Source organism: Puccinia triticina, chromosome 16A, assembly GCF_026914185.1.
Source record: "Puccinia triticina chromosome 16A, complete sequence".
Classification (NCBI taxonomy): domain Eukaryota; kingdom Fungi; phylum Basidiomycota; class Pucciniomycetes; order Pucciniales; family Pucciniaceae; genus Puccinia; species Puccinia triticina.
Window position 1 is genome coordinate 1,700,744 of NC_070573.1, and position 14,685 is coordinate 1,715,428.

The window sequence follows — 14,685 nt, forward strand, 5'->3', positions numbered from 1 at the left end:
GATAATCTTTCGTTTGTCTGGCCGGGGGACCAAACGCCAAGTCTCCATTCCCAGGAGTGACGAAAACTCCTCACTAGCAGCTTTCAGCCAGCGGTCCTTGTTGGGAGAACGCTGAAGTTGGCGCCAGGTTTTCGGAGTGTCGACATCCTCCGGGGCGGTTGCCGATTTGGACCAGTTTCCAAGGCGGTCGGGTGCCTTTCTGGACCTGTTTGAACAGCGGACCGGAGGAGGGGAAGGGATCCTAGGCGGAGAAGGGGGAAGAGGAAGCGAACTAGGGATGGGGTCTGAAACTGCAGGAGGAGAAGGCGGCGAGGCGGCGGGAGCAGGGTTTGCAGCTGACGGCTGGGGACCGGGAGACCTAACCTGAACAGGAAGTGAGCCACCTTGCTCTCCAGGAGATGGAGAAGCAGCGGGAGAAAGAGGAAGAAGAGAGGGAGGGGAAGACGGCCGGAGGACCGGCGAGGGAAGACTCATTGGCGAGGGAGTAGACTTACAGCCACCAGGATATGACGCCTCAGATGGTGAAGATGGCCCAGATGAAGCCGGACTGCAGTGCTGGTTGAGCAGAGCGTGAATAGAGGCCGTGAGCCTTCTGTCGAACCTGTTTCCCAGAGGCACATTCAGAGGTGGGGACTCGAGAATGGAGGGACGAAGGTCGGGAGCTGAAGGGGGAACGGGTTCAGGGCGTGGGGACGGCTTCAAGGGGGGGGACCACGGGATTTCTACGTTGATTGTGGGTGGGGGGCCTACTGGACGATGGTCGTAAGGGAACACCGAATCGTCGAACAGCACGTCGCAAGTTTTCAACGCCTTCCTGGATTCCAGATCGAGAACCCAGAACCCGTTTCCGTCAGTAAGATAGGACAAGAAGAGAGATGCCCGAGCTTTCGGGTCGAGTTTAAGTCGGTTCGCCTCGGGTACTTTGTACCAGACCAAACAGCCGAACGGGTGAATGTCAGCCAAAGGAATGGAGTCAACTCCAAGGACGGAGTTGGGGGAGACGAAGCCAGAAGGAGTAGAAACGGGGACAGAGTTGAGAGAGTAAAGGATGTGGCGGAGGGCGTTGACCCAGAAAGATTTCGGAAGCTTGGAGCCCAAAAGCTGACAGCGTACCAGGTTTCCAATAGTCCGGTTAGCTCTCTTGGCGACCCCGTTAAGCTGAGGGGAGTGAGGGGGACCCATTTGATGCTGAATACCGTTTTCAAGAAGGAAAGACTCAAAAGCCTTTGAGATATACTCGCCTCCATTATCGGAGCGAAGGCACAAAACCTTGTGGGAGCCGGATTTCTCGAAAGATGCCTTGAAGATTTTAAAACATTTGAAAACTTTGCCTTTGCATTTCATGGGCATAAGAGAGACAGCCTTAGAGCAATCGTCGATAAAGGAAACAAAGTATTTATAGCCTTCACGGGAGGGAACCTCGAAGGAGCCAACATCAGAGTGGATTAATTGACCAGGAGAAGTAGAGCGGTAAAGAGACCAAGAATAGAAAGGAGATCTATGCATTTTCAACTGGATACAGACCGGACAGCGTTGCACGGCAATCTCGTCCATCGAAGAGAGCCTGATGTTGTTCAGGCGGAGGAGGTGCTTAAGAGGCTTGAGACCTATGTGAGATAGGCGAATGTGGTAGTCCAAAAGAGAACTGTCAGTCCCAAGAGGGGAAGCCACGGATGCAGACTTCGACGTCACCTCTGTAGATGGCAAGTAGTAAAGGTTGCCCTTGCGATAACCGCGACCCACGACCGAGCCAACGACCTCAAAATCCCCTTCGTCGTAGATGTCACACGAAGTGGGAGTGAACACAATGCGGAGAGAGGAGTCGCAAAGGGAAGCGACGGAGAGAAGGGGCTTGTGGAGGCTGGGGACAACCAGAGTCTTAACAGACTTCAGGACGTCGATCGGGAGAGTCAAGACCCCTTTGTGGGTGGCGTGGACAACCGAGGAGTCGGCGAGACGAACAGGGACCGAAGAAACCTTGGGGCGAGACACCTGGTGCAGATGGGGGGTCATGTTCATCGAGCACCCAGAGTCGATGTTAGCGTCGACGGATGCCACGGAGGAAACAGCCCTGTCAGAGACGCCTGGGACCGTGACGTTGCCGGCGTAGGCCGAACCCGAGTGGTCCGACTCATCGTCCGAGTCGCTCCCGAGCTCCACAACAGTGGTGAGACCAGCTTTGGCGGGGGTCTGAGAGGATCGATGGCCACGGCCGGAGGAAGAGCAACAAGAGCCCTCGGTTTTGGAGGAATCCTTCTGAGAGTCGGAGCGGCGTTTAGATTCGCTCCCTTGGCCCTTGGGATGCTGATGTTTGCTTAGGATGCGAGCAGCGTTCTCGCATACGGCAAGGTCGTGTCCTTTGATGCGGCAGAACGTGCAGAAAAGACTCTTGTCACGGGCGGGACGGCCCTTGGAGGTAGATACGGCCCTAGCCTTTGAGACAGAGATGGAAAGATCCTCTTCACCACGGGACTTGCGTCAAAGAGACTCCGCTTTGAGAGCGGCGACTATGCGGGAGGAAGTAACCGAGTCCTCATTCATAAGAGAGGATACGCAGTGCAACCAATCGACCGGGAGAGAACCGAGTAGAGCGGCGGCATGGATGTCGTCCACCGTAAGAGGTTTGTTGGGAGTGACAAGGGAGTTGAGGCGTTCGGCACAGACGGCCATCTCCTTGATGTGCGTTTCGACGTCGTCGGTGGACATGCGAATGGTCACCAACTTCCTCAACCAGTAGATTCGGCCGCCGGCAGTGGAGTCAATGTGGGCGGATTGAAGGGACTCCCACATGGCTGTGGCGTCGGTGGGAAAGGACCGGATGAGACGGAGGTTGTCCTGGTGTACCGTTCTAGCTATGAACGAGCACACATCCGCATTGTCCTTGGCCCACTTTGCTGGACGGTCTTCGAGTTTGACCGGCTTGAGAAGGTAGGCGAGATTTAGAGAGGAGAGGTGGACGGTGACCACAAAGCTCCAGTCCAAGTAGTTGGAAGAGGAGTCCGGTGCCGAGAGCTGGGGAATGCCGGCTACCTTCAGAGAGGAAGATGAGTCGGAAGTATCCGGAACAGCGGGGGCAGCGGGTTGAGCCATTTCGAGAAGAGGACGAAAGAGGCCGGGGTGATCCTTTAGGTGATGTACAACACAGAGAAGTCCGAAGGTAGCGAGATGGAAAAATTGCGCCGGTTAGGTGCAACTGGAGCTCATAACCTGTTAAGATAAATCTGGGACAGCAGAGAGGAGTCAATGGTGTGTTGGAAAGGATAATTTATTTCAATGACAAAGAGAAAAAGAGAGAAGAAGAAACAGAGAGAAATGACTAACCTGGGACAGCAGAGAGGAGTCGATGGTGTGTTGGAAAGGATGAAGAAAGGCTTTCCAACACAAGCTGCCCCAGGTTAAATACACGAGTGAGAATGAAAAAGAAGAAGTGAAAGACATGTGACATGAAAGTGAAATGAGAGATTGAGGCAGGAAACAGAAAAATGAGATGAGCACTAGATGCGCATTCTCAACACTTTATTTTGAGATGTTTGCATTTTGTTAATTTTCAGTACTTAATGGTCCAAATTCAAGAATTTTAGGTGACTTTTCTTTCTTCATGTCCGCTTCAATTGTCTCTTTCATTTTAAGGTCTAAAGCCTGGGAGAATTTCGAACCTGTCCTCAATTTTCCGCCATACTTGTAGAAAATGAAGGGCGAAATGGAAATGATTAGAGCAAAGCAGCCGGTCTGTTTTGGAGCATCTCATTAGAATTATTATCACCCAATTATTGGCATGTAAAAGAAAAAGAAAGAAAGAAAAACATTACAAGTGTGCAGGCCCATTGTGTCCCCAGTCCAATATACATCTGTCGTCTACAGACAACATAAATAGTCTGTTCAGCTTCACATTACTCAAAACCCTCACTTGAGAGAACGTACGTGAAAAGTGGAACTACAGCTCCAACAATAGCTCGACAGCTTCCAAGAATGAAACAAAAAAAATATTAATCAATCTCGGGATCATGCAAAAGAGCCTACAATCACTTATCCATTTCATCAGACAAGGACTTACATCATAGAAGCAGCAAGCGCTGAGGCCGCATAGCTGAGATAAACATCAACCAGGTAGCATTGCAAGGAGATGTACGCTAGATTGAATCTTTTCTTTCGAATAAGTGGTTAATATTCAGACATTAGAAAAACTTCCCTAGAGTTAGGGAAAGGACACTTACGACATTCCCAGCATAACTGTTGATAATGCAGGCACCCACCAGGGAATGAGGGCATAGGCTCCAGTCCATCCTAGCCAAAGTATCCCGCCGACAAAAAATGGACCTGCAAACATGGCCCCATAGAGATTCATTTCACACGGAGGATGTCCATTCCACTTGGGCATTAAGTTCTTCATTGGGCGTGCAAAATATAATTGGAGGAATCCTCCCAAGACGGCTCCGAAGCCAAGACCCAGGAATATCATACTGGTTTCATGTGATTTGAATCCCCTTATGTCTTGCCAGATGATAGGAAACGTCTGTGAGATGGAATATTGATGTCCACGTATGAATCAGCATGAACTGCGTCTAACTACCATTAATCATTTTTGGTCAGTTATCACTTACCTCCAACAGACTGTACAGCATCCCGCAAATAATAGAAAGGTATATCACAATAAGGGACAGGATAGGCTGGAGACACGTTAAAAATTTCAGTCTTACGTTCATCGAGGATTAAAAGCTAAGCCGAACTTACCTCAGTCAACATCATCTCAACTGGGCGTAATATTGTTCTTCGAAGAATTCCTCTGAGGCTACAATCCGCCTTCTCATGAGGTGCATAGAATTTGATATCTCCGGTGGTTTCCCTTATATTCTTGGCCTTTTTCGCCAAAAGAATGGGGGAATACGTCTCTGGCATTGTGAAAAGGATTAAGAACCATGTCGCGCCGCTAAAAATCATAATTCCCCAAAAAATCCATCGATAGCCAAAACGAGATTGATCTATCGCGCTTCCAATAACTGGAAATAAAAACAAGGATGACTACTTTGTAAGCCATGTGTTCTATCACTAACGAAGCTTGATGTCGATAAGCATGAAATGTTAATTACCTGGTCCAAGCGCAGTCCCTAAAAAGGGCATCGTTACTTGCCAGGACAAGGCTTGAACACGGTGAGCTGAATCCCATCTATTCAAAAACAAAAAAGGCAGAACCTTCAGATTTTGAGAATTTTGATCATCGTTTGAAAAATACAATCTATTCCTTCATAACATGGGTCAACTCTTTGCTGTTGATTTCTTATTTCCATCATTTGCTACGTTAATTTTGGAATATCAATTCATGTTTGAAAGTAAACAAATATATACTGTTCCGACTTGGTATACAGGAAGATATGTAAAACTAACTGTGAAGTAACTTGTGAGCCGAAAAACACCCACATATCAGCTAAAACTGCGCCACTGTTGGTAAGCGGACCCGAGGCAAAGAATCCAGTTAGGGCCCTCGATACAAAGATGACATGCAAATTGGTGTGTAATGCAGCCCCCAGCTGTAACAGGGTATAAGCCCCAAATGTGCCAAGCAGAACTGGCTGGCGCCCAATGAGTTCGGAAAGTGGTCCCCATAGCAATGGCCTAACACAATTTCACTTAGCATTGTTTAGCTTGAAATCAGGTAGATCAATTGAGAATGCAGAAAGAGCAGACACTTACCCTGCTATGTAGCCACATAGATAAAGAGACGTAACCCATGTGCTCATTTGAACCGAAACCTTGTGCTCGTGGGCAATCGACGCACAAGCCATTGATGGGGCAGAGGAAGCAAAGGCGCTACGCACGATTTTTTGGGGCGAAAGTAATATAGTCAGCACTTGGTTAAATTCAGTGCAAACCATCCGTGGAGACTAAAAAGAGATGGCCTAACACATCAAGGGCCACAATACAACAAACAACTGTTATTATACGTTTCGAAGCTAGTGTCCTATTCTGAGGATTGTCAAGCTCCCCTGGTGCCCAGGCTACTTCATGCGATTCCATGGTCGTCTCTTCGGCCTTGACTTGGGTAGTTAGATGAGAGAAATCGGTGAGCGGAGGATTAGTCCATGAATCTGCAAGGCTCGTATCATTGGTCATCCTCCGTGGAGTGGTTCCAGGATATCCCGAGATAATACGTTCTTCTTCCGATCCCGAGACTTTGACTTGACCACCTTGGCCCGGCCCCATCATAATTTTCAATGATCTCGCCGTATTTTGCTGGGTGTTATTGCCAAAAAGTTGTGATAAAAATGGGTCAGAACAAGTGATGGTCTCTCTAAAATGCGCTCACGAGAAACCTACCTTGTCCTAAGTTATCAATGGCAATGAAAGCTGAGCCCATCCATTTTGGGGATGCGGTTTCAGGCTTGTGTGTATTTTGATTTTGAATGAATACATGGAAGAAAAACTCACAGTAAAGCCTACTTGACTTGAAGTTCAATGCTCCTACTTGTCTAACAGATGAAACATGAGATACCCGTTTGAAAAGAAAACTTTCGGAATTCCAGATTTTATGATATTTGTAGCTGGAAATTGCAGAAATGTATGAGGGTACGTTTTTAAGAGATATGTAGATGATTTGGGTTGGATATCCAACTTCGGATGTAGCAGTTTTATTTGCATCATGTTTTTTCGTGTTCGGCATCGTTTCTAGTTATCCACACAAATCCACTTTGTTTAAACCTCGTATGGAGGTCCGTTTTACCGTTTTACGCAGACTTATGGCAGGCGCTTTTTGTTTTGCCGCTGGCCGATGGTGGCGCCAGTGTGACACGTGTCTGGCGAATATTTCCTGACATGCCATGATCATGATCTCACGTCAAGTTTGGCGCAACGGACTGATCTATTCATCGGTCGCAGAAAAACATCTATGCCAGGAGAGAATTGACCAGGGCTGAAGAATCTTCAGCGCTCTCAGAGGACGCCACCCGTATCGCGAGTCTCGCCTTGGCCGCCGGGCCTTGAAGCTGTGCACGGGCGAGTGTCCCTTTGCCCTGCGAGGTGCGTTTGTAGATGATATGTACTCTTATTGCGAGTAAGCCAACAGTGCGGGGGCTCCGGTTCCAACTACCAGCTTTCCTCAACTTTCAAGCGCATGGTACTGTTGTAAAACGGTGTTACTTCTAGGTATATAAAAAGTATACATACATCCATTTATCAAACCCCTCTATTCTACGTATCCCTAGTCATGACTGGAGATGTTGTGCGAGATACTGTACGGATACGCGTAAGGGGTGATTTGAACGTAATCAAGCCGGCCTGAAGAGAGGTTGCCGACGGGTTTCCGTTGTGGTATGTAGTAGTTCTTCCGACTTCAAGCCGTGAGCTGCCGTGCGGCACCCACCGATCAGGAGCGAGTTCGAGAACTTGACTCAAGTCCCTCCTGGACGCGAAGCGCCTGAAATTGTTGAAAAATGAGAGACTGATGAAACTCCGGCGGTTTGAGGTCTGAGGTACGTGAAGTGTCTGTTTCAATGTTGTACACCCCGGACGCACTTTTAAAGTTTTCCTTCGGGTGACCTTCGAAGGGAGCGGTTACATTCGAAAAACCATCGAAGTGCCCTCGCTCTATCCTCCTGCTGGCTGTGAAAGGCCGCAAGCCCCCGGCCTACATCAGCCTCACACCACAGCTTTTTGCTGTGATTTTCGGCCTGTTGCTTGCCAGTAAAAATCAAAATGTACGAGTGATTCAGTCATTTCCGACGGTGAGCTATCGGCCCCCGCGGGCTGCCAGCCAAAATCAGGAAAGGATCACGGACTTCTGGCCCCCATCACCTCCCATCACCCGAGCAAGCAGGGAGAGAGGGATGCCCAATTTTGGTGAGCTCAGAGGCAACAAGTCATAGTCTTGACCGATTCCAAGTTGGAGCTTTCAAAAGTTGGTCACACCCCGAAGCACTGGAGTTGCGAAGTCTCGCGTCAGGACACTTTTTTTTCGTCGAGCTTATCCAAGCTTCGTACAAGCCGAAAGCACCAAAAACCCCGAGAGGATATTGCAAAACATAAAATATACCATCTGCGCCAAACTTAACAGAACCCTTGCTCCGCGGGGCAGAGGGCCCCGGGGCTCCATCCGGAGATTAACCGTGTCTTACCGGGCCCTTCGGATCCGGTTCCGGGATTAGACGCAAGCGATTTGCAACTACATTTCGGGCGGGACGTTGTAGGAGGTTGTAGGACGTTGTTCACCGAGGGACTCGGAAAGGCCCTCATGAAGTTGTCACGTAGATGTTACTTAGATGATGGTCTTCAAAGTTGAAGTTAATGCATGTATAAACGCATAAATCATAGATTCATAAAACTTTGTTTGCAGGGGATCTCACCAATCTGCTTCAGTAATCTTTGGCTTTCCCAGCAAAAGAATTTTTATGAATTTATGATTTATGCATTTATGCATGCATGAATTCCAACTTTGAAAACCCATTTCTTTGTGGTTTTTTTTTAAAGTGAAATTTGGCCTTGGGCATTGCACACTTGCAATGCCCAAGGCCAAATTTCATTTTAAAAAAAAAAACACAAAGAAATGATGACTCATTCTGCATCTCTACATAACCGGTGATTTGAGGTCTCCCTTCCATGCAGATGACATGAATGTAACATGTAGTAGATTTCACATGCACAGGTGCTGGAGGTTTCACATAGTTGTCACTCTCATGGCAACAAGTCATGTAAACTTCACAGTTCATGGCAAAAATGAGTCCATGACACACATCAGGTAATCATGAAACAGTTTTGCACAGTGCATGGTCAGGGAAATGAGTTCAGAGCAACAAAAAAAACTTCAAGATCTAAAAACCACATCTCAGGACTTCCAGTTCTCTATGATTGTTCAATTCAAAGCAAGGGAACCTTTCCTGCTGGCAAAGATTGATTGATATCAAGATTCTATCAGCAAATGATGTTTAGAACTGAGGGAATTCAGGTTATTAAATTGACAAATACCATCCAATAACCTACAAAATCTAGAGATGTTTCACCCATTGTCAGGTATCCGCCACCTTTCAGCATGTATCTATGTGCCCTTGCAGGTATCCATTCTTTGAAATTTTAGCAAAATGGAACACCCCTCATCCGCCATGGGGACCTGCAAGGGCACACAGATACCTGCTGAAGGGTGGTGGGTACCCGACAGCGGGTGAAAGTGCCATCTCTAACAACATCAGTAGGATACTTGGCCTTGAGGTTGACTCAGGTTAACTTCAAGTTGCTTTGTTTTAAAACTTTCAAAATTTTGGTGTGATCCAATCACGTGTGCACACTTCACAAAGTTTCACTGCATCAGCTTCAGAGGCCACAATAATTACTGAAATTAATGAAGAGGGTGCACCCCTATCCAGAAACAACTTGCACCAATCAATCTGGTCATCTTCAGTCGTATTTTGTCTGTTTCAGCAACTGATAACAAATTCATTCAAAATAAACAAAGTGTGTATGGGTCCATCCCTCAATTTGTTAACAAGTCAAGGATATTTATGGAGTTTTGAGGTACATGTTCCAAAACCGTGAAATCAAGAAACGTTATCCCAGAACAAGCTATTGGGACCACCAATTTTGCAACAGATGAAGAATGGTTAAGTATCAGCAAAAAAGATTAAAGATATAAATTAAAGCAGTGTCGTGTAGGCTGTTGGGCGTATATGGATTGAAAGGAAACCAAGATAAACTGTTGTTGCGGATTTGACTGGCGTTCCCATCTAAGCTGGGAAAGGAATTGAAGTTAGTTACTGTATCCCAAAATTCAGCAAATACCAGCTGTGAAGCTAGTGGCAAGGTCCGGTGATTCATTGAAAGAGAAATGCTCACCATCACAATTTCTCACTCATGGAAGTATTTTCGGAAGGAAAAAAACTTTAGGCTCCTCATTATTTTGAATACTATACATAAACATTTGACGCTTTGAGAATTGAACTGGTAAATAAAGCGTTCATCACTGATCAAGAGTCCGAATCAAACTTGCTTCTCCAGCGTTTGGTTTTTTTCTTCCATCTCCTCCTCTGCGATCCTTGCCCTCATTTTAACATCCAGGGCCGGCGCGAAGTGGGAGCCGACCCTAAGTTTCGCTCCATGTTGGTAAAAAATGAATGGGATCGGCAAGAGCACCAGGGAAACGCAACCAATCTGGTTTATTTTCGAACAGGAAAGAAAAGGTCAGATAAAATTTCCTTCGGTGGTATTCTTGATCCGGAAAAGTTCCTTACCAATGTGCAAGCCCATTGCGTTCCCATTCCATGAAGCATTTGTCGCCTGGATATTATCAATTCATTGATCGAGTGAGACTCGACTCTTTCCACGGAGGAAATTTCAAGACGGAAGATATATGCAATACATACATGAACAAGGGAAATGCTGCTCCGAGCATAGATCGAAAGCTATCGAATTCATGCGGTCAATCTCAGCTTTTTCTGTCGTGAAAGTGCAATGATTTGATGTTTTAAAACGGATTGCACGCACATGGTCGTTGCAGCGAGAGCAGATGCCGCATACATAAGGTAGACATCAACCAAATACGACTGGAATGAAATGAATACCGATGTGAATCTGTGGTTGTATATCCGAGCGGTTGACTACCATCAGTGGTCTCACAAGGCAAGGCGATAAGACAGATTCAAAAACCTATTTACGTGATTCCGAGCAATATTGTTGCGAGAGCGGGAACCCACCACGGGACCGCCGCGTATTCTCCAGTCCAACCAAGCCACAAGATTCCAATGACGAGCATGGGGGCAGAGGCCATGGCTCCGTAAAGATTCATTTCGCAAGGCGGATGACCGTGCCATTTTTCGACTATTCTAACCATTGGGAGGGCAAGATAGACATTCATAATTGCACCGAGCACGGATCCAATGCCAACCCCTACGAAGACCAAACTTGTTTGCCATGGAGTGAAACCCCGAGTTTCTCCCCAAATCACAGGAAATGCCTATGTGTTAAGGAAGGCATAGAGAAAATTGTTCAATGCCCTATCAAAGGAGAAGTTGAAAAGGTGATGAAATTTAATTACTTCGAAGAGTCCATAGAGTAGTCCATATACTAAAGCCAGGTACAGAGTTACGAGTAGAAGAATAGGCTGGGTTTCATGTCCGCAAAGAGGTCAGTCGGTGCCTTCAGGATAGGCAAGTAGCAATAGACTAGACTCACTTCTGTGATCAGCATTTCAAAAGGCCGAAGGAGCGTCCGTCGAACAATTGCTTTGAGAGAGTAATCAGCTTTTTCATGAGCAGAGTAATATTTGGAGTCCCCAGTTTCTTGGCGTAGCTTCTTCGCTCTGCGGTCCAATAAAATTGGTGAATACGTTTCTGGTAAGAGCATCAGTGATGCCAGCCAAGATGCGCCTCCTCCGATCATTAAGACCCAGAAAATCCAACGGTATCCCAGAGATGATTCCACAATAAAGCTCGAAACAACTGAAAGTAAAAAAGTAAATAAAAATAAACAATTTTTCCGTCACTCCCGTATCATTAACATGTGAACAGGCAAAATGACATACCTGGCCCGATTGCAGGGCCAATGAAGGCCGAGGCCGTGAAAAAAGAGATGGCATCATTTCTATGAACTGCATCCCAACTGGAAAGAATGGGGCTGATCAGTTGAATTCAACGGTGGCAGGGCCACGGCCAGGAAAACTGATTCCAGAGCGCAAGTGCCGTAGGATTTGCCCAGACAAGCTGGGCTTGGTACGTGGAAATTTATCTCTAAAAAGTGTACGTACATATCCGCTACCACCCCACCCGAATTAGAGATTGGTGCCGAAGCAAAAAGTCCAGTGAGGAAGCGGAACGTCATGATCGTCGCCAGGTTGGAATCTGGGACGGCTATGGGCACTTGAAGGATGAAGTATAAGCCCATGGTACCAATGAATACGTGCCGGCGCCCGATCATCTCTGACAGCGGGGCCCAAATGATCGGCCTGTAGAACCCATCAGCAAAGCGGTTTAGATCCCTCAACATTTCAAGGTATTGAATGGAACTGGAGTCAAGAAGGTAAATAAGACTCGCCCTGCAACATATCCGCACAAGAAAAGTGAGGTCACTAGTGTTGCAACGACCGAAGACACGTTGAATTCGCTCATGATTGCCTCAGTAGCTGATGAGGGGCCCGAGGAGGCAATCGTGCTGCGATGGAAGTGCGCAAACAAGTTCATATTTTAGCATTCGGAGCTCGAGGCATGAGCACACAATGAAAGTGAACAAACACGTTGAGGGTCAAAACGGAGCAGAAAACCGTGATGGACCATTTCCTAGCGATCGACCAATTTTGAGGGTTTTCAGGATCTCCGGGTGCCCATACGACCAGAACGGTTCCTTCTGTTGTGGGGCTGTCGGCCGGCGAAGCGGAGACGATCGTGGATGGGGGACTTGTTGTTGACGGGCCATTGAGACTTTCTTCAATAGTTGAACAGCCTACATCGACACTGGCTACAGGATCTCCTGCACACTTGTCCACCCCAACAAGATTTTTTCGCCACAGTTCACCATCCATCGCCTGGGAAGCAGTTGGATATTAGGTTGAATTTTCCAGGAAGATAATAATCGGGATTGGGAACTTGGCAAATGGGAAGCACAGTGGTTGATTGTCAGCAAGCAGAATCGAGCGAAGATAAGTTGAGGTTTGGGAGTGAGGGCAAGCTTAGGTGCCAGTGGCAGGACTGTGGGTATGTACTGGATGAGCTGGCCATAGGCCATAGACGTTTAAGGGCCAAGAGTCTGATCGGAGACTAGTGGCAATGAAGAATCTCAAATGGGCAATTCGCCTACTGAGGATGTGACGACCCACCGTTCAAACAAAAAGGCACATTGTTTAAGGGTATCAACCTCAACGACTCGTTCTTTTTTTTTTGTTCGGAAATTTTCACATGCATAAACAAATACATAGATAATTCTTTGCAGATGTTGCAGGCCAGACAGATGTGCTGGGGCCAGAAAAGGACTATTAAGGATTTGATCCTAAATAGTATAGTGTGTTCTGTCTATCATAGATTTGCTTGAACCAGATTATCGTCCCACAGTCGCGACGTAATTGGGGGGAATTTCTGATAGGAAACGAGATCAAAGGCTGCCACCACTCTCTTCGCCAGGGCCGGTATATTTTTGGGCCCATAGCCTGCGATAAGAAGGAACAAAAATAACTAACCACGGCGCTCTAAGAATGGCTAAACCTGGCTACACGGGTTGACGGGTCCGGCGAATCCCAACGGTGTATGATTGCGTTGAGGTACCGGCTGCTTACCTGAAAATGGACAGCGCTCCTGTCGAATAAGTCTCGGGACTCTGCGGCTATCTGCGTCTAGGAGGAAAAGGCAATGGGAGATAACCGCTGCCTAACGCTGCCCACTTTTGGAATCTCACAGATCGGCCCCTGTGCCAAAATGTCGGGACTTAAGTACCCAATTACAGTACACCAGCTTCCTGCAATCCGATATCCCGGCATATTCGGCCAAATCGGGGAAGACTGCTTGCGCGAGTCGCGCTCGGCAGCGTGGTGCAATCTGCCCAGCCGGTTTTGTGACTCAGACATACATACACGTTATCGGGCCCGGGCTTGTTTTATGAATGCCGAAACCAAGCTCAAATGTATATATTATCACCCAAATTGAGCTACATAGGCTAAAGAAAACAAACCAGGGGGTGTAGCGCATCCGGACCGGTGTAGATGAAACACCCCTTACATGAAACACCTGTGCCATGAAACTCTTCAACATTGCGATTGCATATCGGACACATCAATACAGCTTCTGACGAAATGTCTCACTTTCGGCTTGAGTGTAAATTTCCATATATCAGTATCGGCTGTGCATGCACACTATCGCACTCACAGTCACGGCTTGCAGCCGGTGTCTGCCGAAAGCCTGCTCGAATTTGTGTCTCCGAATGTCGAGGCTCCAAGTCGAAGTGAGGACTTGCAACTCTACACCCGGCACAGCCAGGCTCTCCCAACCACCTGGATGCCGAACATGAGTCCACCAGCGATAGCGAATCCACTGCTCACTCGTGTCCCCCAGCGCGTGTGACTGTGTGCCAAGGTGGGCCAAATGTGATCACGCATAGATAACCGAAGCCAGTCGAGCACACTCGGCAGGGCGAAGTCAGACGGCACGACTCGCGGAACTTCGGGCGGGAACTTCGCCCGCCGAGCTCAGCGTCTGGACGGGCTTCACCACAACGATCGCGCGTGCATGCTGAACTTCAAGCTCCACCAAAAAAACATGTGCTCCTTTATCCAGGATACCATCGTCAACCAGAATCCGCGACGTTCCGAACAGCAAGCGGGCCGGCGGACACATCGCGCGGGGATGAACAGAGACTGGCTTTCCGGTTCCAGGCGGCAATCTGGGCCCTGGAAGGTGGTCAAAACAGAGAAAAGGAATAGTTGCCACCTGAACGATCGAGCATTGATCAGATTTAACAACTTCTCAGACGCATGGATTGAAAGTGGGCTCTGTTAAAGTTATCGTGTCCAATGGAACCCCCGGAGAAATAAACTTGTTCAACCTTTTCAGGCGGCGCCAGATATCTCTCGCAAGGCTTCTGTGTAGATCCCTTGGGATTCAACTTGGAATCAGCGGGGACAGGGTTACTGATTGGGTTATTATTGAATTCTCAGTAGTAGCATACTCGTCAACCGGTCATGTAGTGATACTCATAGTTGTAAACCTAAATGAAACCTAATTGAATGTT

General features: G+C 47.6%; 3 protein-coding genes across 3 annotated transcripts; all 3 read right to left on the reverse strand.

Moving 5' to 3' along the window:
* Nucleotides 1-3,759: 3,759 nt before the first annotated feature.
* Nucleotides 3,760-4,896, reverse strand: PtA15_16A185 (uncharacterized protein; the record flags this gene model as incomplete). Its single annotated transcript, XM_053163850.1, has 6 exons — nt 3,760-3,855; nt 3,922-3,952; nt 4,055-4,087; nt 4,215-4,513; nt 4,602-4,667; nt 4,732-4,896. 6 exons carry the CDS (start codon nt 4,894-4,896, stop codon nt 3,760-3,762), a joined length of 690 nt encoding a protein of 229 aa, XP_053027834.1.
* Nucleotides 4,897-5,621: 725 nt separating this feature from the next.
* On the reverse strand, nt 5,622-6,352 carry PtA15_16A186 (uncharacterized protein; the record flags this gene model as incomplete). Its single annotated transcript, XM_053163851.1, has 3 exons — nt 5,622-5,639; nt 5,926-6,228; nt 6,302-6,352. The coding sequence occupies 3 exons, from the start codon at nt 6,350-6,352 to the stop codon at nt 5,622-5,624; spliced, it is 372 nt and encodes a 123-aa protein (XP_053027835.1).
* Nucleotides 6,353-9,957: 3,605 nt separating this feature from the next.
* Nucleotides 9,958-12,490, reverse strand: PtA15_16A187 (uncharacterized protein; the record flags this gene model as incomplete). Its single annotated transcript, XM_053163852.1, has 11 exons — nt 9,958-10,128; nt 10,209-10,254; nt 10,341-10,379; nt 10,462-10,548; nt 10,632-10,930; nt 11,012-11,077; nt 11,149-11,414; nt 11,498-11,574; nt 11,720-11,917; nt 12,007-12,123; nt 12,204-12,490. The coding sequence occupies 11 exons, from the start codon at nt 12,488-12,490 to the stop codon at nt 9,958-9,960; spliced, it is 1,653 nt and encodes a 550-aa protein (XP_053027836.1).
* Nucleotides 12,491-14,685: the final 2,195 nt, after the last annotated feature.